This window comes from Gopherus flavomarginatus, chromosome 7 (genome assembly GCF_025201925.1).
Source record: "Gopherus flavomarginatus isolate rGopFla2 chromosome 7, rGopFla2.mat.asm, whole genome shotgun sequence".
Lineage (NCBI taxonomy): Eukaryota > Metazoa > Chordata > Testudines > Testudinidae > Gopherus > Gopherus flavomarginatus.
Genome location: NC_066623.1, coordinates 55,839,753 through 55,863,311, shown reverse-complemented (window position 1 = coordinate 55,863,311; position 23,559 = coordinate 55,839,753). Strand labels below are relative to the sequence as shown.

Genomic DNA, 23,559 nt, shown 5'->3' with positions numbered 1-23,559 from the left:
ATTAAATAATCCCTGATTGTGAATATCTCATACTGCTTTATAATAAACAAAAGAGTTCAAATAAATTACTTACCTTTAAGAGTGCCAAGGCTACATGAAAGATTATGTTCAGACCCTGAAAAGGAGAAGAAGAAAAAAAGAGAGTTGAATCAGTCCCACTGTACCAGATTTTAGTTCTCCCTTGGGAGATTTGCAAGATTTTTGTCAGAGTCCTGAGGCACTCCCAGCTTTCCCCACTTCACATCCCACACTTAAGGCCCCATGATGCAGCTTCCAAATTTCTGGCTGAGGGGACTGAGGCTCTTTGGACTCCAGTGATTTTGCTCTCTTATTGGTCAGACAGGTGCTTTTGGACAGCCCTCTGTCCCTTGGCTAAGTATCAGTCAAATCTGGTCTCTCATGGAGCAGTACAGAATAGTACCAGCAACTGACCATCAGGACAGCCTGTTTCTTCAAAGCCAACAGAACCAAATATTCTACTTAATACAATTTTTGCCAGTCCAAAGAAAGCAGCTTGTATCTAAAATCTTTTGTATTAAACACCCACAAAATCCCAAGTCTTAAACACACAGATTTTCTGATATCAACTCAAATATAAGACAGTTCAGAAATCAGGCAGCTAGATGTGTAAACCAGCCCTGTTGTGCTTGCCACTTTCACTACATTGCAAACACATGGCTCTATATAAATGAATATATATAATAAAGGAAATAATGATAAAATAATGATGCTCCACAGATTTCAGATCCCCTGAGAGAGGACAGTGCTGGAATTGCTAGGCTCAGTGGAGCTGAATTAAAGGTACCAGTGCTCCCTCCTAGACTTTCTAACAGACTTTAAACAGACCAACTCTGCCTTAATCTGGTGCCATTCTGAGTCCAAAGATAAAGATCTAGAGCCTCTTTCTGACTACACATAAAAGTTGTACTGCTTAACTGGTATAGTTAAAGCGGTGCAATCACCTTCCGGTGAATCTTGAGGGGGCCATTTAGGGATCTGGGGCAAAAATCTGTCTGGGGATTGGTCCTGCTTCGAGCAGGGGGTTGGACTAGATGACCTCCTGAGGTCCCTTCCAGCCCTGATGTTCTATGATTCTATGATGCAGCTATGTCGGTATAAAGATGTTTATACTAGTAAAGATATTCCTATATGACAAGGCACCTTTATACCAGTATAACTGCATCCACATGAGGAGGGCTTGTCCCAGCATAACTATATCAGTAAAAATATCACACCCCTCACCTATACACTTATATCAGTACAACTTGCAAGTGTAGACCAGACCAAAGAGTACAATACAGCTGTATTTTGCAGGATCAAACATTCTCTCTGTCAATAAAACAGGGTCTACTAGCTATGACTACTTTGCCATATGTAGCTCCATTTAACTTTATACAGGGCTTTGTGATACCCTGGCTAAGGTAGATACTGTACCATATAAAACCCACATTTATTGTATTATTTTGACTTTCCTTTGTATTTATCACTATAACTTTACATTTTTTAGCAAATGTAGATAGTTCAACTGCAGGTTACCTACTACATTGCCTCACTCAGATTTAACATATGAAAGAGTTCCAACAGACTTGCTCAGAAATAATGTTGCCATTATAATACACACTGTTATGGGATTATCACAGGATTTCCTTAGTAATCTCCCCTTATACAATAACAAGATTTCAATGAGTTCCTTGCTAATTTCACTCTGTAATTTGTTTTAACAATATCATAATGGAGTTTCTGAGGTAATCTCACATATTTTTATTAATTAGGGTTGAGTGAATTGGTTTTTGCAAGAATAAGAGCCCTTAAACTTTTGCCAACTCCTTGAACCAAGCCTTCTTTAAGGTTCAGAAATATTGATGTAAATTCCCTCCATCACATTTCACTTCCAACAATTTGCTGTCAAGATCTTTCCTGCTGTCTAAAGCTTCCCCATTAGTGTCATATCAGATTGCCTAGCACTCCTGGGAAACTAGCTCACATGTTGTCAGGGCATGCTGTGTCATTTAGAGGAGTGGGTTCTGTTAGGAAAACCCAGAGACAAAAAATTAAAGAGGCAGCATGTAACCCCTAACGTCCAATAGCATAGGGAGGGCTGTGGAGCCATCGGCTCTGTCCTTAGAAAAATGCTGCTGGTTGGGGGAGGTAGAAGTAGCCTCCTCCTCGAGAAGCTTGCTGATTCCATGATGAGAAGTCCTCCAAACCTCCCCCTAAACGTGATGCTCTATATCTTAGGTATAAATGTAAAATTGTGGAGTTTGTCGTGTCCTGCACAATCCAGACTTCATCAAAAGCTGCAGAACCTTTTAGAAAGAAGTCTTCTTAGAATGTAAGCTCTGTCAGGCAGGATCGGTCTTTTCTGTCATGTTTATGCAGTGCTAAGCATAATGGGGTTGTGGTACATGACTGGGGTTCCTGGGTGCTACCACAATAAAATAAAAAAAAATTGCATTAGCTAGCAAGTTGTTTGGTAATTCTATATTTAATTACTATGGCAACAGATCACACATCTTCCACCAGAGGTCAGAATTGTAGCAGCATTGAAACCAGAGGAGCATTTATTGAACAATCACTAGTTCCATAGGTGACAGCAGCAGTTTAAATACACACCAAAAGTGATTTCGTTTATTTTTACTAGAAAAGTGTTTGACTGTCAACCACGCTAACTGAAATTCATGCAACAGGTAAAGTACTGACAGTAACAGTTGAAGCTCCCAAAATTGCCATTCCAGAATCTCTCAACCTGATTCTAGACAGAACATTTTTAGTGGTAAAAAGGGTATTTCAGGCTCCATATCCCTTCTCTGCTGAGAATGCCATCAAGACTGCCAAAAAGTATGGAATTTTCTGTAATGTGTGATATCAATCCTTTAAAAATGTAACTGAAACCAACAATTCATTTCACATAGTCATCGGATGGTAACAACTTTCATCCACAACTGAAGTGGACGAGGTTTGAGCACATGGTCTATAAATGAAAAGCTCTGTATCTCGTAACTGCCATCAGAATGAACAATGATGTGCTCAAACAAGAAACTGTCAGGACCACAGTATCAAAGCCAGGCTTGCTAGGTCCATAGGCTGCATCCCAAGCTGCTGCACCACAACAATGCACTGAACTACCATCTTGACCAACAGCCTTCGTGCTGAAGGCCTACAGACTCACAGTAGCCTTCCTCAGGCCCCTGATTGGATGGACTGGCCACATTCTCACTGGACACTTGGACATCATAAAGACCCCAACAGGAAGAGGAAGCTATCTGAGCAACAGACCATTGCCTGCTGGTTACTGCCTAAACCACCTTGCCTTGCTGCTTTGCCTGACTCTACCTTGTTGCCTGCTGCCTCGCCTGACCTCACCTCCCTAACAGACTCAACCCTTTGGATTGGATCTTCCAGCTACTGACCTCAGCAAGAACTCTGACCATTGCCCCAGAATACCTCTGATACCAATCCATCTCCCGGCTGCCTGACCACCCGCACACACTTGACTACTGCTCTGGACTGCCACTTAGCCCACCTCGGCCAATGGGCATTACAAAAATCCCACAATCAGCACAGGTTGACCAGCGAAGCAGATTTTGTTAGCGTATGCCAACACACTGTCCTACTCCTGCAGAATTACTGATGATTACTGTCTTGTGTGCAATTTCAGGCACTATAAAAGTCCCATGAAAAAATCAAGAGTGTTGGTTTGTCTTCCCAAGAACTCTTCTCTGTCACTGGCAGCTTCAGCTCTAAACGTATACTGTTTCCATCTACCATGTTCTTGTTATTGAGGTCAGTGTAACAGTTCTTATATCACCTCTCTTCCACTAGACAGCAAAAGGGACATGATGAGAACCTCCCTGTGCCCTGAAGATCCCCAGCTGCTTTAACAGCCCCTTGGGGCGACTGACAGCCAGTGTAATTGACAGCAGCCCTGGCTTTGCTCCAAGTTACATTGGGCAATCAGTCAAACACATAGGAAGCACAGGATCAGGAGAGGACAAAGTAACTTAAAACCTCCTATACATACAGCCCTCCTGAGGGCATGTCTACACTTACCTCCAGAGCGATCAATCCAGCAGGGGTCGATTTATCGTGTCTAGTGAAGACACGATAAATCGACTACCGAGCACTCTTCCGTTGACTCTGGTACTCCACCGGAGTGAGAAGCACAGGTGGAGTCGACAGGGGAGCATCAGCAGTTGACTTACTGCAATGAAGACACCTTGGTAAGCAGCTCTAAGTACGCTGACTTCAGCTACCTTATTCACATAGCTGAAGTTGCGTACCTTAGATCAATCCACCCCCCTAGTGTAGACCAGGCCTGAGATGTGCTCTGTGCTCCTTGACGGCAGCCAGTCAAGTAGTTGTAAGTCAACCATCTATGTCAAGAGCCCTGAAGCAGAGGGTGTGGGAATTGTTCCCCTAGGATCCATGCCTGGAACTAACCCTTTGTGCACTGACCTCCCACACTTCCTCCACAGAGACAGAAAAAGGTCAGCAGACTCCATGGCATCACATGCAACCCCTCCTTGGGGATGGCCCTCTGCATAGCATGCCTCCCAGCAGCCAGCATGACAGTCTCTGGAAAGATCAACTTCTCTGCAAGCCCCTTAGTGCTGGAGAACCATGTGAGCCTGTGTAGAGGCCTAGTGCCTTTAGCAGGTCGTATGTGATCCATGGGTTTTGGGGAATGAACCTGTTCTAAAATGGGCAACTCTCACCCTTCCTGCAATGGAAACGTTTGGGTAAGACTCAGGGACGGGAAACTCATGAGTTTACCTCTCCCCAAGGCCCTATCCAAAGGGCTTTTCCAAAGGAGGAACTGATCCCCCCTTCCCCCCGAATCTATCCAGAGTTTCCTGTAGGGCAGCATATTCATACAGAGTACAACTTTAAGGTCACAGAGATAGTGTGAGTAAAAACAGTTTTAGAAAAGAAAGCTCATTGACGCTTTGTGCACAGCTGGAGATAACGAAATGAAACAGAAGCAAGGAGGCTGCTGAACAGGTGTATGGGCTTGTTAGGAAGTGATGTTGATAAAATATATGCTAATGAATAGTATTCTTGAAACAAATGTAACATGAATTGTAAACAATATACCTGATGAAATATGGGGATTATTTTTCTAATATTTTTGGTTCTGTTGTAAAAGACTGATGTTCTGTAAAATAAAAAAAAGAAAATATTTCCCTTAGCTTGATGAAAACCCAAGGTAAAACCCAAGGTAAATGCCATCTGTGCAAGTTATTTCAAACAGAGGAGCTTGCTGATACGAGGGAGAGTGTGAAATTCCTGATGTTGGCTGACCATAATTGTTGACTACTTCATACTCCTGCCTAGTTCATTGGGTTCAATTTAAATATTTCCTTCTCAGAAGTCAAACCAATTAATCCTCACTGAGGCTCTGGGCAGAATTTAGGCTCAAATAATTCTAAAATAAGAAAACTCATAGCAGGAGCAAGAAGCTTGGCCACATTCCCTTTGTGGAGTTTCCGCTGTATTGTTCTCTTTAAAAGACTAGGAAAGGAACCCTTCTGGTACAGGCAGGGAGTTCAGTTCCCAAGCCTCTGGAATTCAGGGTCTTAGCTGAAAAAGCATAGGTGTCTTTGTGAAGGTCTTGTGCGGGGGGGGCCCCATGGCTTCAGTGGACCCATGATTCCACAGACACTCTCACTGGCTACCATGCTTTGAATCTCCCCTCCCCGCCCCACCTCTCAGGTGGCTTCCACAGAGTTGCACACACAAGTCAGAGGGATGCAGTATTAGTCCTGTAAAGCAATAATGGTGGGATGATTATGCATGAAGAGAGCTCATCCGCTGTCCCTGCCCACTCCACAGCTCAGATTCTAACACCATGGAGGGACTACCGCAGTGCCCAGCTAGTACTCTGTGCTACTCTGCATGTGAAGGTATGATCAGGCCCTTAGTTTAAGGCTTCAGAACCAAATCATCATTGACTTATTTGAGCTCCAAATATGCCAAAAGACTGATTTCCCAGGGAATTCTGGGTTCTAACCAGCAAACCAGATGTACCAAATTTCATCTAAATTGTAAAATATGTAAAGTTTCAGCTGAAAATAATATGTGTGTGCGCGCGCACACTGAAGTTAAGACTGGAAATGAGAGAGTTTAAATGGAAACTTTAAAAAAAACTTTACAGTTCTGTTCCCCTAAATGTGAGAATGCCCTGCAGAAGGGCTGTGTCTTTTTTTTTTTTTTTGGGGGGGGGGGCAATAAGGGGTGGGGAGCTCAAAGGGAGGCAAGTTAAAATCACCTTCAGTCAAGATTCCCTCTGCATGCTAGTAACACACTTCAAACTCAGCCCAACGCTAGGAGAATCCCAAAAGAGGATTAAGCAATCTTCAACAATCCTCAACTTTTAAATCATGACATTAATATCACTTAATCTAACATAAGTAAGTGAATCCTTTAGTGAATCATAAACTGCTTCTGTACATAAATTCTGAGACTATTTTCTCTATCCACTTTATAAACACCAAAACATACTCACTAAAGTGCATAAGTAAACTACAATCACATGTGATTAAAACCCCCTTTAAATACAAAGGAACTCAGGAATTATTAACCATTTCATTACAAGAGCAATCACGTTTCTTGGATTGATGAAGTTGACCTTCCAATAGGAAAAAGAACTGTATATTTTTTTCCCTTGGGCATAAAAGTAATGTAATAGTCACAGTTCATGGGACATCATATATTTCTCTTTCAAATATAATGAGAGGGAAAGATTAAGTGAATACCTGGGATATGTTGATTTTTTTGTTATGGACTAAACTGTTGCGGACTAAAGAAGTTTTAATGAAAAAAAATAATTTGTTATCACAATTTACATGTCAACACTTTGGGTAATTATGAATGAGACAAATATACAATGCGACATGTTTGCTTAGTGCATTTCAGGGTTTTAACCTTTTCACTCCAAAACTGGAAATGCAGAAGAAAGTGAAACTACTACTATGGCAGAAGCAGATATGGGATTAAAAACTGTTTGGCCTGGAATGCCGATATGCTTTCTTTTAGTGAACCAATGAGCTGGATTAAGTTACTCCTTTATTTATATTTTATTTCACTGCTTAATTTAGTATTTGAGCTCAAATTAACTTGTTATGAAGATCAAAAGGCTGGTGCCAAACTGGCTTGTGCAGCTGGGAAGTGGGTGGGCACAGAATTATAGAATTTAGAAATATAGGGCTGGAATGGATGTCAAGAGGTCAACTAGTCCATCCCCCAGCGCTGAGGCAGGACCAAGTAACCTGGAATACAGTGATGCAGCACATCTCCAGAAAAGCATTTGCCTGTGGGGCTTTTATGGAACCCATGTCTGATTTTCAATCTGTTCTCACATGGCAGAAGTCCGAAGGGAAGGTAGTGTTGCTACTGGCACCTCCTCTCCCCAGGAGGCATCACCACTCTGACACAGATGTCTCTGTGGCCACAGAGCAATGCTCTTAACACTACCACCCACCACCCCAGAGGGTGAATCTGGCCGAACAGATTTAATGGAAATTCATTCAATATATTCGTCTCTGATTTGGGACTGCATGGAGGTGAATACATGTGGTTTTACTCCTATATAAGGATGGTTTCTAGGAGAAAATAAAAAGGAGATATTGACAAAACATTCTCTACAGCTCATATTCAGTTGCATCAGATATGTGTTAGAGAAGTCTGAGTCGCTCCTAAATAACATTTGAAAAATCTCAGGCCAAAATGGATAGTATCAAGAGAACCAGTCTCTGTAACTCTGTTCCAAATTCTGATATTAAAATGTTCCTAATCTGTTTTTTTGAATTTAGCTATTCATCAGAAGCTAATTTGAAGCTGTTCTGTAATTGTGTGTTCAGTTGAACTTTTTTCAAAGGTGCCATAAAGGGTAATTGGGGTTACAGATTCTAAAAGGGAATTATAATTCTATTTAAATTTTGGATTGGATCCAGTTGCATGTTTCTTTGGCGGCTATGATTTGTGGGGTGCAAATGACAGGGCCTGAGGAATAAGTTCTTCTTTTTGCTGACTATAACTATGTAGAGTAAAAGGTCTGTGGCATAATCTTCAATTTGTAAGTCATGGACACCTGCTGAACATTTTGCAGGGATTGGTTTTGAATTAATTTAATAAATAATAAAACACCTCTACCCCGATATAATGCTGTCCTTGGGAGCCAAAAAATCTTACCGCGTTATAGGTGAAACCGCGTTATATTGAACTTGCTTTGATCTGCCAGAGTGCGCAGCCCCACCCCCACAAGAGCGCTGCTTTACGGTGTTATATCCGAATTAGTGTTATATCAGGTTCGTGAGATCGGGGTAGAGGTGTAATTTACATACCACTTCTCATAGCTTGGTAATCACAGCTGTGCCTCAGTTGTCTCATCAGTAAAATAGGGGTAACTAAGGTTAAATCCAACTCTGAAAAGTGACTATGTAAAAATGGCATCTTCTTACTCACAAGATCTATTTGTTCCTTGTGGGTATTCAGAGTTAGAGCTGCTTGCTTTACTGACTAAAATAAGTTGTTAGTATTGTTTATTGCTGTTAGGGAGAAGTCAAGGAGAGAGAGCTGGATTCTATTTTGGCTCGTCTATCATTAACAGAATTGCTAAATTTCAGTTGCAAAATATTTGTTACTGTTCTGATAGCCAGAAAGAATCCTACTCGAATCTCATATTCCAGGGTGAAAAAAACATTTAACTTGTAATTCTGTAAGAGAATAAGCCTTGGGCAGGCAACAGACACAGCTTTCTTAGTAACTATTCCTCAGCTATGGAACTCACTTCTGAAAGAAATCAAAATGACCACAAACCCCAGTGTCTTCATAGTAGAAGGCATAACTTACTTCTTCAACCTAGCCTTTTTCAATAGCCTCACCAAAATCACCTAGTATAAAAACATAATCATAAAAAATGGAGTCCCTATAGTAAGGAGAAAAAGAAAGGAAAAGACTGAAAACTTCATGTCTATTTTTTAATATACAGTAGAACCCTGTTCATCCAACCCTCCATTAGCCAGCTCTCACAACCAGCAGACACAGGTCCAGAAGCGGGGATCTCTCCCCTATGGCCACTAGATGGCACTGCAGACTCACACTTTCCCATTCCTTCAATTATCAAATGTTTGATAATCCAATTTTGCCCCAGTTCCAATTAGATCGTATAAACAGGGTTCTGCTGTATTGGTACTTCTTTCAGATATCACAGTGATGGAAATAGTATAAGAATGTAAATTAGATTCAACTGATTGGATTAAATAGGCAAATAAATTGGATAGCTTAATAGATAACTGAGATTGTAAAAACAGTATTAAGGGATTCAATATTTATTAAGTCACTTTTCAGAACAGAACAATGCCCTAAGGGCCAAATTTTCAACATGCACAACTGGGGATGGATTTTCAAAAGTGCTCAGCCCGCCAGCAGTCCGCATTATGGCATTTTTTGCCAAATTTAAAAAAAAAAAAAAAAAAAAACCTCAGCACCCAACTCCTAGTTCTTTAGAAAACATGGCCCGTTATTTTGTTGACTAACTAGGAATTGAGCTCATTTGAAAATCTTGTCCCAATTGTGAGTTCTTCCCAACATGTGACTTGCCTAAATATATATGAATTATTTGCAAGGTAAGAAAAAGAACCCAGGATTCCAGATTTATGCCTAATCCACTAAACCACAGGCACCCAGTACAGGTTTCCTTTGTTCCCCGTAAGTGGAACATTACCCCAATTTGTCGTTCTGGGTTTTAACTTAACAGGTCATACTGAGGGATACGTGTTTTGGTATAGTGAGTTTAAGAGGTACAGATGAATTCAGTCAGTGAATGACTTTAACTTGCCTATATTTGATTTATATTCACTGCATGTGATGGATCTCAGAGTGACAGTACAACAGATGCCATTAAAATCTGTATATTTCCCATTTTAAAAGTAATTGCTGTACCATAGATTCTCTGTTCCAAAGTACAGGAAGATACTGCTGTGACTTTAAGTATGGTACATGGAACAATGCATGTTGAGTTTTTAATTATACCAAATGCACTTGGCACACTCAAAGGACCTGCTCCTACCTCTTTAATGCAGTTTATATACCTTTCATCATAGCCTCAAGATGTATTTTACAATTACATTAAAAATACAATTATCAAATGGATTCCAAAGTTGAGAAAAGATCTTCCAATCAGCTGCCTTCAGTGCCTTTATATTATTGAGGGGTTGATATTACCAATGGTATTTTAAACCATAGTAACTTGTGCCAAAGGTTCGCAGTCCCTAAAGGTTACATTATCAGAATCATTAGCATTTACAACAACAAGTCCCCATAGTAAGCTGTAATTGCTGCAGTATTTCCCAAGACATTACAATCGGGCATCATGTGGTACATTGTGGCATATTTTTCCAATCACCACCTATTAGCTTATATTTTAAAGTAATCTTGTAACTTCACGGGTACAGAGTTACTCTTGGGTTACCTTCTCATGGCCTAATGTGGCTAAGTTAAAACCTTACAGGCCTCAGCCTGGAGACCTTGCATTAGGGCCTTACTTTGCTTTGCTTATTTACTTAATCACTCACAAATGCTTGTCAGCCTTATACCCCTATAATACAATCCTACTTATTCCTATACCTCCAACTTAAATCTATTCATCACATATTGATTACATATGAATTAACCACAACAATAGTTAACACAATTAAATGATTGTATAAGGCAATTATCTACAAATAAGAGGGCTGAAATGCAAGCATCCCAGTAAATCTCAAGTTTCAAGGTAAAGGATGTCGTAATCTAGATGCCTACCCTGGTATCTGTGAGGCTGGCAGTATTTCCCCATATTCAGAGTAAGAAATATAGCATCATCCTCCCCCTCCCCCCCCCAAAAAAGCAGCTGATCTTGTTGGACTGGTTAATATAAAAGAGACAAGGTAGGTGAGGTAATGTGTTTTATTGGACCAATTTCTGTTTTGGAGAGAGACAAGTTTTCGAGATTACACAGAGGTCTTTTTCAGGTCTGGGAAACTGACACAGGGTATAACTCAGAGTTAGTTTCCCAGACCTGAAGAAGAGCTCTGTGTAAGCTCGTCTCTCTCACCAATAAAATTTGGTCCAGTAAAAGATATTACCTCACCCACCTTCTCTCTATAATATCTGGGGACCAACACGGCTACAACAACAGTGCATACAACAATGGTTAATATAATGTCATTTCTCCATTTGTAATATTTACTTAGGTTCTTTTTGAAATTGTGGTTTTGCTTTATGTACTGCCTGGAATGACTAAAATCTGCTCCTATCCACAAGCAGCAGATGGCAGTACATGTTAGGTAGGAATAATAGAAATGTACTGTACTCCTAGAAAAATTGTCCATAGGGAGACTAGCTAGAAAGTGGCTCAAAAGTGCTTCAAGTAAAATTATGGAGATAGAGGTCAAAAGCAGCGGCGGCTCCAGGCACCAGCGCTCCAAGAGCATGCCTGGGGCAGCAAGCTGCAGGGGGCTCCCTGCTGGTCCCTGCGAGGGCAGCAGTCAGGCAACCTTCAACAGCTTGTCTGAGGGAGGTCCGCCGGTCCCATGGATTCGGTGGTGGGTATGCTGAATCCGCAGGACCGGCAGACCTCCCACAGGCAAGCTGCCGAAGGAAGCCTGCCTGCCATGCTTGAGGCGGCAAAAAAGCTAGAGTCGCCCCTGGTCAAAAGCATGTTGTGATAATGCACTACATGGTTTACAGCTGGGTGCTGAAGAAAATAAAGGAAAACCTGTTATATACAGATTATATATATATATATATATATATATATATATATATATATATATATATATCTCCACCAAAGAACAACGAATGCTCTTCGCTCTTCTGCTCTCAGGGTCTAATCTGGGTCTGGCCACAGACGGATATATTTGAAAGGCACTACATTTTTATAATGCTCTATAAAGGCTCTATATGCCTCTATAAAGGCCTGATTCTGCCTCTATAAAGGCCTGATTCTGGCAAATTAGGAACTGGTTTCAATGGAATCTGTATTAGACCCTTATTCCAAGTATTACCAGCACTCCTACTGTACATAATTCAGTGGGAATTTAATAGGCATGCTCAGTAACTTAAAGACATTCTCACCAACTACTTTCTTATACTTATTATTCGACTTCTGAATAGTTCCTTTTTGTGGAAGAATACCTGTCTAATGAATGTCAAATAATCACAGAGCAAGTAAGTTTAATACAGGGTAAACTAATAAAACTCACAGCCAGAGAAGGGAAGAGTGAGGCAAGTTAAATAGGGTGCTCACACCTCAATGGCAACGTTTTTCTTAGGCCTGGGCTGGGCTACACTTAGAAGTTTTGCCAGCATACCTATCTCAATTAGGAGTGCGGGGGGGGGGGGGAATCACTTTCCTAATCAACATAGATATGCCCAGCAAAAGACAAGTGTAGACACAATTATACCATCAAAAATATTTTTCCTTGTATAGTATATTTTGGGGGGGGGGGGGAGAGGGGGGAGAGAGAGAACTGGTATAAAGCTAAACCAGCAAAGAACTCTTTAATCTGTCTCTCCTGTAGACGGCCTTGCTGGTATATCTATAATAGCATAGCTGTTCTGATAAACACTTTATAGTGTACACGAGGCCTTAAACTCTGGCCAAAGCAATAGTCTTAGAAAACATTTAGAGGATTTTTATTAATGAACTACAAAACAAAGTTAAGAAGTAAACGAAGATCAGAAATGTGGCTCGATGTCATTCAAACTATGGGGTGCATTCAGTACATTATAAAAAAAATATGTATACTCTTTATGTTTGTTAGCAAGATGCCCCTGAAGGTGTTTTTCTTCAGCTTCACCAAATCAGGAAATGTTACTGTAGCAATGACCAGACTCTTGAGAATTAACGTAAATCCCAGTTTAATCTTTAGGTTTAAATTAATAATTAAAAAGAAAAAGACAAAATGTAAAAATATACTACTTAAAAAAATAGTAAGGGAAATGTTCTCAGTCTCCCATGAGACTGCCCAAGTATACAGCAAAGCTTTCCAGCAGGGTAGCACTGAAGCCATAAAAAGATGAATTCTGGGACATCAACGAAGTACTGAGATCCACCCAATTGATTTAGAATCAAAGACTTTTTTAAAAGTTACTTTTTACTTGTCTCTCTCCTCTCCACCATAATTCAGGGCATTCAGCACAGGACACAGACAAGTGTTAAATTTTCAGCCACATTGTGACGGGGTGTACTTACCCCGCATTGGTTCAGGAGTGGTTCATTCTGTGAGCTGAGGAAGCGGGGCATGCTCCAGCTGAAACCAGAGTATAAAAGGGAGTAGCTCAGCTCAGGCTGGGCTGGCCGCTGACAAGAGCAGACGTGTTGCAGGCTCCTACAGTGAGGCAGACAGCACCCGGAGGGGTAAATGGCACAGAAGGACTGCCCTACTGACCTTAGCCATGGGGTCATACTGCTCTGATCTACAGAGCTGCTATATTGACTCTGGCCATTGGGCCACGCTGCCCTGCACAGAAGGGCGGCTGCACTGACTCTGGCCGTTGGGCCGTGCTGTCCTAGGACAGCTGTGGCAATACTGCAGGTGAGGCCACTTGGGCCGCTAAATCTGTTTTCATCTCCCCACAAACTGATGCCCCACACCTACCCCACGACACACATCTTCAAAAAAAGGAATATTTAAAAAAAAAAAAGCAGCCAAAGCAATTTACTCCCAGCCCTTCTCCCTTTCATCTGCTTCACCTCATAAAATCAACAAGACGAAGAGGGCAACTTCTGCTCACATAAGTTATCCTGAGTTACGATTGGTCTGTGACAGTTCTCACTTTGCTCACATTTTGTCATTAGCTTTGTCCTGAAACTGCACATTACTTTTGGGATAAATAAACTGCATCTATGAATTAAAAGTACCTAAATTACAGATGTACATAGGGCTAGTTGGATGACAACAAAAGTGGTTTTGTCGAATCTTGGGTCTTCTTGTGGTCACCTCATGACCTCCTGAGTGTCCTCCATTAAGTAGTCCTTTCTTAGAACCAAGCTTTGATTTTTGTTCTATACAGCTTCAGAGGTGGGTAATTATGGTCTGTTTTATGATGATCCAGTGGCCATGAAAGAGACTGGTACTGGGTGTGGCTAAAGTTTTATATTCATTCACTCAAGCAGTTTAGTCTTCCTCTGTTTTTGTGAGCATTAGCTTGAAACTAGTTTTAAGCCTTTTATGATTCAAATCAAAACCATTTAAAACAAAAACTTTAAAGGTTCATTAAGCCATATACTATACCAATTGCTGAATTGTTTTCATTTATTTCTGCTCCAGTACTGGAAAACTTCTCCCCCACCCCATGGGGCAAAGCAGTAACCATAACTACAGTTATGTTTAAAATAGATCCAAGCGTCTGATGTAAACCCAAGAAAGCAAGAAAATTCAGAGATAGCAAACTTGATTTAACTCCACTACCTTAATTGGGGGGGGGGGCATGAATGAAAGCCACTGGCAGTATAATTCTCATCTCAAAACTGACAATATAAATATCTCTATATAAATATATGTATATAAACACACACCTTTTTATGTATCAGGTATGTAGTCCTGATTCAAAGTCCTAGCATTTTAATATTTTAAGACACATTACACAGCTGTAGTGACTCTTTTTTTTTTTTAAAGGAATTTGTAATCTTCAATGATCTTTTAACACTGAGCAAATGAGCAAAATTGATGGATTGACAACCTTTTAGATGAAAGCCCTCTATTAGCCACATTACAGATACCAGGTCTATTCAATACTTAACCCTGTGAGACTGCAAAGAGCAATGTCAATTAATGCCTGTGGTAATGGAAGGGATGTGATATGGAATCCTGTCAACTAGCAAATGGACTAACAATTCATTTCACCTGTTCTGAGAGTGAAATAACTAATTCTTTTACTCTTTTCTTTCAAACTAGTAAATAGTGAGTCTAGTGGATCTAGAGTACCATATTGGACACACAGGTTCAAATCCTACCCTTTAGTTCCCTAAGCATGAGTGCTGCTGATAACCTACCCAGCCCACCGTGGAATAAACTCTTAGGTCTATTAAGGGCTAATGTTAATGGGCTCAGCAGAAAATCCCACTCAGTTATCACTAGATGCTATGAGGATGGTTGACACAAGAAAAGAAAACGCATCCATAGGGTCTGAGAGATGTGGAAGGAGGACTGAAGAGAAAAAAAAAGTGTCAAGGGCATTTAGCCTAAAGTTTGATCATCTATATCAATGGTCCCCCGACTTTTTCTGTCACGTCTGCCCCTTACCTGTAATGGAAACTGTCCAAGTCCTCCTCCCCACCCCCTCCCAGGAGCCATGGACGGGAGCAGGGCTGGAGCTGTGGTCAGGAGCCAAGGCCAGGACTGCAGCTAGGAGCAGGGCTGAGGCTGGGGCCGGGCCATGAGCAAGCTGGAGGCAGAGTGGGGATGGGTGGTGCTCCCTCCCTGCAACCCATAGGGATGGGCCTAGGCCCCACTGCGCCCCCTGAATGTTCCTTGGCGCACCCCACAGCTTGGGGACCACTGATCTACACCCTTTCTATTTAAAGCAAATAAAGTCATTTTTCACTTACAGGAATGAAGGAAAACAGGTCTAACACATCTGTGCAACTGCTGCAATGGTATATTTCCATGCTGAAACTTTCTGCACAGAACTGTGATCTAAAGCTACTTCTTAAGTCTAAACTGTTACAGCTCTAAAATAGGGTTTATTTTTACAGAACTCTCGCTACCATTTAATAAGCTTTAGTAAACATCCATAATGGAAATGCTGACAGATGCTTAATTACAGGTTTGATAGACAATATAGCTAATTCTGAAAAGTTCCAGCATTTTTGTCAACAGAACCTTGCTAAGATAAAATACTGTACACTATTGTTTTAAATTCACATTTTACTCCATTGTAAATTTGGGGAGGAAGTGGATTTGTTCTGGATCCAATTCCTGAGGAAGTTTAACAGGTTACAATATTAATCTGGTCTTTTTCAACTTGGCTTTGTTGATGATATCACAGCAGAGTTTGACAACAATAGATAAAAAATAACAGGCTATTATGACTTCTAGTACTAGAGTCAGAACTAACGTGCCGAGTTGACCAGTCTTATGGTCTGAGCTATACCATTCTGCTTAGTGTTTCCCAGCACCTACATTCCCAGCAAGACACTGTACTGGAAAAATCAAAACTTCCATGCCCATGTGTATAATCCCTATGAGACTTAAACTAGTTCATTATGAAACCTAGTGCTTCTCAAGAACCATAGCTATACAATATAGCTCCATAATTTAACTCTGAATTCATGCCCACTCACAAGATTTAAATAACATTTTCTAAGATTTATTTACAATCAAATTTATCAGTCAATTATTTTATACAAATAATCTACCAAGGCTGATTCTGAACATTATTTTATACACATTCTGGGCTGAATATTTATGGAAGGAGAATGGTCCAGGGTTATAATATAGGACAAGGAGTCACAAGATCTGTTCTATTCCCAGCTCTAACATTATGTTGCTGTGTGACCTTGCAAAAGTTAGCTTCAACTCTCTGTGACTCAGATTTTCCAGGCTCTGAATACTATAATTACAATACACATAATTTACAAATAACAGATTGAATTCCCAGTAACTCATTTCTACTCAGTCCTCAGAAATATTGATCCCAAAATGGCAGCTCAAAATCCAGACCATTTTTGTGAAAACTGTCGCTTTCTGGTATGATTGATACTACCGAACATGCACCAAGGCCCACCAGATGTGTGCTAATATTTAATGTATACCCTTTAGAAGGAGAGAAACGTTATCCGTATGCACTTCAAAATCCTCAAAGTTTTGCACAAAAATGGCCTTCTGTAATGAAAAAACTGAACATAAGATTTCAAGTTATTATTAAAGTTGTGACACAAACCAACAAGCACCAGGAAATTCAAAGTTAATAATGGAGTAACAGCTTTAGCATTGAACTCCCTGACTTTTGACAATACTGCTTGTATCAACACTCCTTGTACTGAACATGTTCCTTTAACAGAAAATGTCATGAAAGTTGGAAAAGGCATCTAATTTACCTGTCAGGAATATTTTTTTTTTTTGCACTCTCTAATAAATAGGTAGTTAGACTTGTGTAAACACATTTTTTAAAATGCATATTTATGAAAAATATGTAAAATGTTAATTCACCTGAGAGCCAATACAATTATCTAAATATCTATTATACATACATACATGGACCAAGACTTCAGTGTTGTGAAGAACTGAGTATGTGGCACAAGGTACTAAGAAAGATCACTCATAAGAAAGCAACTTGTCAAATAGAAACAAAAGAGTAAGATAAGAGATCCCTGATCTATTAAATATGATCTTTAGTATTTCTAAGCCAATTTATGTACATCACAATAAGAAAGCCCTACACAGAAAATACAACAACATTTTTTTAAAAGGAAGAAGTACCAGTTCTCCTGGGATCTCCACAGTGATCAACGAGGGATGGCAAGTTTGACTTTAAAATGCAAACAATAGGGAAGAAAGTGCTGGGATAAGCCAATCTGAGTAAATGTTTAAAGAAGGCAAGCAATGTAGCAAGTGAAGAATCAGGTTACTGGAGATAAAATGAGATTGAGGAATGTGAGTCTCAAAGATTGTCGACAATAAAGGGTGATCCTGTTTTATTTACTTTTACGAGAACTGCATTGAAAGGAGAGCACTTCTCGTTTGGGGTTGGGGTGATCTACCCAAAAGTAAGCTATTTAAAAATGTTATATGGAAATCTATTAGATGGGGAAACCTTTAGTTCTCCTAAGACTCTCTTCCACTAAGTAGAACTCCACACGCCTTTAATCTGGGTTTAATTTAACCTAGATTACATCTCTGATGGTCCAGACAGGAGCGGCGCCAGGGTTTTTGGCGCCCTAGGCGGGGGTCCTTCCACGCTCCTGGTCGGCGGCAATTCGGCGGCTGGGGGGGCGGTCCTTCCGCGCTTCCGGTCTTCGGGGCACTTCAGTGGCGGGTCCCAGAGTGAGTGAAAGACCCGCCGCAGAATTGCCACCGAAGACCCGGAGCGCGGAAGGACCCCCCGCCGCCGAATTGCTGCCAAGGGCCGCAAAATGCCGCCCTCCCAAATCCTGGTGCCCTAGGCGACCGCCTAGGTCGCCTAAATGGAAGCGCCGGCCCTGGATCCAGAGAGCCCCAACTTGATGATGTTCTGGTTAAGCTCAAAAGCCATTTACTTCACAGGTTTTGTGGGAAATGTTTAGGATATGGATATGTTTCTCTATGCCTGAGCATTATAGCCTGTTGTTCTTATATGAGGATATGTTCCTGTTACTCTGTTACAGTTTCTGATTGTTTAATTCTACCGATGGGCTACATTTGCAACCCATAAGTGACTTTTTAATTCTGCTGTGTTGTTGTAAGATTAATTATTCAGAGTGCCTAGAGCATTTTGTATGGCTTATTTCTTACTATTGTTAAAATCCAAATAAATAAATAATCAGCAACAGTGACAAGCATACCCCAACCCTAATCCTCTCTAGCAACAATAGCCTCTGCTCAAGTCCCTCAAGCCGTAAAATCCTTCCCATTCCAGACAGGGCTTTAACATCGAGGTGACAAATAATGAGAAATTCCTAGGAGGCATTAGTGCAGTGACATTGGAAATATGGAGCACCCTAGGCCTACATCACATCTTCAACGGCTGGGAGATAGGTAGAGGGAAAGCTGATGACTGGAGGTAAGAGGGAGGATGATGGGGGGAGGATGCTCAAAAAAGGCAGTGGTTTGGATACACATCTGAGCCTTTGAACGCATATTCAAAGCTAACCATTTGATATTCTCCCAACATTCACTGTGACCTTGCACGGCAAGTTCCAGACTGCTATGAATTTTAACAAGGAAGAAATTATCTCCATCAAGCTATATATAAGGAAAAGATTAAAAGACCTTTGCTGTAGAGGCACAAACACCACTACAATGCTAGAAAAAGATATCCTGAACAGCAGTTCATTATTTATCACTGTATTACTGGTTTGCCATTTAGTTTCTCCTCTTTCCTATCCTCCATCCCCCAAAATTCTTATTTTCCCCAGATATTAAGGTTCGTTAGTGACCTCTTCCATGAGACTTTCAGTGGAAAGCACCATACCTGCTCGTTATAAGATGCTGCAGTCACCAAAAAATGCTTTTCCTTTCTGGAATGAGGATTTAAAATACCCCTTTGAATTATCAATGTTCTTCCCTCTCCCAGCACAGACAAAATCAAAATTGATAAACCCCATCTGAAATTATCCCTGTCTGGCACAAAGTGTTAATCAATTAGCACCATAATTAGCATCATTTTCATGGGGATCAGAGAATCTCATTGCTAATGATTCGCTCTGACCAGCTATAAGCATTTTGTTACCCATTTTTCTTTCTTCAGACGTTTTTTCCTGCATGAAAGAGTTACTTCAGATGTAAATATTTTGTCAACTACAGGCAAGATAGACACACAGAGAAAGCACAGCCAGGAAGGAAGTTAAAAGCTATTCGAAATTCATCCGTATTTATGATAAAGACAAGTTAATGAAAAGGCTGGAAAAACCCATAAAAAAGCCACAACACAGCTCACTTCAAAGGGTTTTTTTAGACGGACATTTTCCATTGTTAAATGCTGCACCTAGTTTTTTCCTTCCAGTTGCTGGAATTACAGATATGCTGAGAAATAAAGGAAAGAGCAATTTAATGCAGACAATGCTATGCTTCTTGAAGGCTGCTTGGGGACATAGCTTTACAATATGACTGGAATCCTAAATTAAAGGCCTATTTCTTGTCTTTTCTTTCAAGCTCCATATGCCCCTAGATTTTGTTTTTCTTCTCTGTTGAGGGCCAGACACATTTTTTATTTAACCAAAGGCCAACCCTAATACTATTTTTGACCATTATCTCCTCCAACAAATTCTCAGGAGCCCAAGTATTTTTAGGCTGGATTCTTTCTGGAAGTCAGAGTTATTTTCTGGCTGCTCTGTACTGTTGCTTGGTTTTCTGTCTGAGCCCTGGTCTACACTACAGGGCTAGGTCAAATTTAGCCACGTTAGGTCGATTTTATAATGAATGCGTCTACACAAGTAACTCCGTTCTGTCAACTTAAAGGGCTCTTAAAATTGACTTCTGTACTCTTCCCCAACGAGAGGAGTAATGCTAAAATCGACCTTGCTGGGTTGAATCTGGGGTAGTGCGGACGCAAACTGACGTTATTGGTCTCCGGGAGCTATCTCAGAGTGCTTCAATGTGACCGCTCTGGACAGCACTTTCAACTCCGATGCACTAGCCAGCTACACAGGAAAAGCTCCAGGAACTTTTGAATTTCATTTACTGTTTGGTCAGCGTGGCAAGCTCAGCAGCACAGATGACCATGCAGTCCCCCCAGAATCGCAAACAAGTTCCAGCATGGAGCGAACAGGAGACACTGGATCTGATCGCTGTATAGGGAGAAGAATTTGTGCAGGCAGAACTCCAATCAAAAAGAAGAAATGCTGATATATATGCCAAAATTGCAGAGGGCATGATGGGCAGAGGCTACAACAGGGACACACAGCAGTGCCGCGTGAAAGTCAAGGAGCTCAGAAAAGCCTACCAAAAGACAAAGGAGGCAAACAGTCACTCTGGGTCAGAGACCCATATATGCTGCTTCTATGATCAGCTGCATGGCATTCTGAGGGGCGGGGGGGGACTACCACTACCCCACCACTGTCCACAGACAACTGCAAGGGGGAAGTCTCACACAAGGAGGATTTTGTAGATGAGGAGGAGCGGGAGGCAAGCGTTGAATCCATTCTCCCCAGCAGCCAGGACCTTTTCATCACCCTGGAGCCAATATCCTCCCAAGGGGGATACCCCCGACCCTGAAGGCAAAAAAGGCACCTCTGGTGAGTGCACATTTGTAACTACAGTACAGGGTTTAAAAGCAATAGTGTTCAGTGTCTGATTTGCCCTGACTTGGGATGCATTCGCAGCCAGTACAGCTACTGCGAAAGTCTGTTAACATGTCTGGGGATGGAGCAGGAATCCTCCAGGGACACCTCCGTGAAGCTCCCCTGGAGGTACTTTGAAAGCCTTTGCCGAAGGTTTCTGGGGAGGGCTGCCTTAGTTCATCCTCCATGGTAGAACACTTTACCACACCAAGCCAGTAGCAAGTAGTCTGGGATCAATGCAGCACAAAGCACGGCAGCAAATGGTCCTGGGCTTTGGTCGTATTCAAGCAACATTCGGTCTATATCTTTCTGTGCTAGCCTTAGGAGAGTGATATCATTCATGGTCACTTGGCTGAAACGGGGATTTTTGTAAAGGAACAGTAAAGGTGCGAAGGGGTCATCTGAAATAGCCACGTGGAGGGGTGAGGGAAGGTGTGTGCCTCACATCCACCCAAAAACCACAGCCCCTCCTTTTAAATGGCAAACCAACCAGCAATGCTTGCTATGGGAAAGGAGGGTGCTGCAGTTTGAAAACATTCCCAGATGTTATGAAGGCATTAGAAGCCAAACCCGCATACCCTTTGGCTTACTATGGCTGCCGAGAAACTGAATTCTGTTCCCCAGCCGTGTGTGATGTGTCACCATACAGGAAGACACTCAATATAAAGGGCAAAATGTGACCTTGTACCTAAAGCACATGCGCTGTCTGCTGCGAATTGCTTGATTCACTGTGAAAGTCTCCCTTTTGTTCTCAGAAATGTATCATCTTAAATTTTACTCTCCCTTTTTATCCCCCCGCAGGTGCAAATGTTTCTATGCTCCCCCTACAATCTCCATCCCTGAGGTTATCGTAGATTAGAAGGTGAAAAAACGCAATTGCAATTACATGTTTTCCGAGTTCATGCAGTCCTCCCGCACTGATAGGGCACAGTTGAATGCATGGAGGCATTCAGTGGCAGAGTCCAGGAAAGCATTAAGTGAGCATAATGAGAAGAGGCAGGATGCAATGCTGAGGCTAATGGGGGAGCAAACAGACATGCTCAGGTGTCTGGTGGAGCTGCAGGAAAGTCAACAAGAGCACAGACTGCCACTGCATCCACTGTACAACCGAATGCCCTCCTCCCCAAGTTCCATATCCTTCTCATCCAAATGCCCAGGAACGTGGGGGAGGCTCTGGGCACCCAGCCACTCCACTCTAGAGGATGGCCCAAGCAACAGAAAGCTGTCATTCAAACAGTTTTGATTTGTAGTGTGGCTACAATAAGCAATGTGGCCTTGTCCTTCCCTCCTCCTCACCCGGGCTACCTTATCAATTATCTCCCTTTTTTTCAATTACTAAAGAAAGAATGCATGGTTTCAAAACAATAGTGACTTCATTTCCTTTGCCAGCTGTGATAAAGGGGAGAGGATGGTTGACTTATAGGAAATTAAAATCAACAAAAGGGGACAGGTTTGCATCAAAGAGAAACAGACACAAGTGTTTTCAAAGCCTCTCTGATGTGCAGTGCACCTACCTGTGCTCTTCTAATCGCCCTGGTGTCTGGCTGTTCAAAATTGGCAGCCGGGCGATTTGCCTCAACCTCCCACCCCACCATAAACGTCTCCCCCTTGCTCTCACAGATATTATGGAGCACACAGCAAGCAGTAATAACAATGGGAATATTGGTTGCGCTGAGGTCTAACCTAGTCAGCAAACAGCACCAGCGAGCTTTTAAATGTCTAAAGGCACATTCTACCACCATTCTGCACTTGCTCAGCCTACAGTTGAACTGCTCCTTACTACTGTCCAGGCTGCCTGTGTCTGGCTTCATGAGCCATGGGAGCAAGGAGTAGGTTGGGTCTCCAAGGATAACTATTGGCATTTCAAGTATCAGAGGGGTAGCCACGTTAGTCTGGATCTGTAAAAGCAGCAAAGAGTCCTGTGGCACCTTAGAGACTAACAAACATTTTGGAGCATGAGCTTTCATGGGTGAATACCCACTTTGTCAGATGCATGCATGGGTGGGTATTCACCCACAAAAGCTCATGCTCCAAAACATCTGTTAGTCTATAAGGTGCCACAGGACTCTTTGCTGCTATTGGCATTTCAACATCTCCAACAGTAATTTTCTGGTCCAGAAAGTAAGTCTCTTCTTGCAGCTGCTCAAACAGCCCGGAGTTCCTAAAGATGCAAGCATCATGCACCTTTCCTGGCCATCCCACGCTGATGTCAGTGAAACATCCCTTGTGATCCACCAGTGCTTGCAACACCATTGAGAAGTACCCCTGGTGGTTTATGTACTGGCTGCCAAGGTGGTCCGGTCCCAAGATAGGGATGTGCATTCCATCTATGGCCCCACCACAGTTAGGGAAACCCGTTGCAGCAAAGCCATCCACTATGACCTGCACATTTCCCAGAGCCACTACCCTTAATAGCAGAACATCAGTGATTGAATTGGCTACTTGATTCACACTAGATTTGGCCACTCCAAATTGATTCCTGACAAACCAGTAGCCATCAGGCATTGCAAGCTTTCACAGGGCTATTGCCACTCACTTCTCAACTTTCAGGGCTGCTCTCATCTTGATACTCCTGCGCTTCAGGGTAGGGAAAAGCA

The 23,559-nt window shown here is 41.8% G+C and overlaps 2 protein-coding genes across 9 annotated transcripts in view; both read right to left on the bottom strand.

The window, feature by feature from the left end:
* RABGAP1L (RAB GTPase activating protein 1 like) overlaps nucleotides 1–23,559 on the bottom strand; it is a 567,720-nt gene that overhangs the window by 146,439 nt on the left and 397,722 nt on the right. For all 8 annotated transcript variants that reach the window (XM_050963018.1, XM_050963014.1, XM_050963020.1 and 5 more), the window contains one exon: nucleotides 74–115. In XM_050963018.1, the coding sequence (XP_050818975.1) occupies nucleotides 74–115 (42 nt within the window). The remainder of the gene's footprint in view (nucleotides 1–73; nucleotides 116–23,559) is intronic.
* The window catches only part of LOC127055383 (uncharacterized), a 306,171-nt gene that overhangs the window by 153,890 nt on the left and 128,722 nt on the right, over nucleotides 1–23,559 (bottom strand). The window lies entirely within an intron of this gene.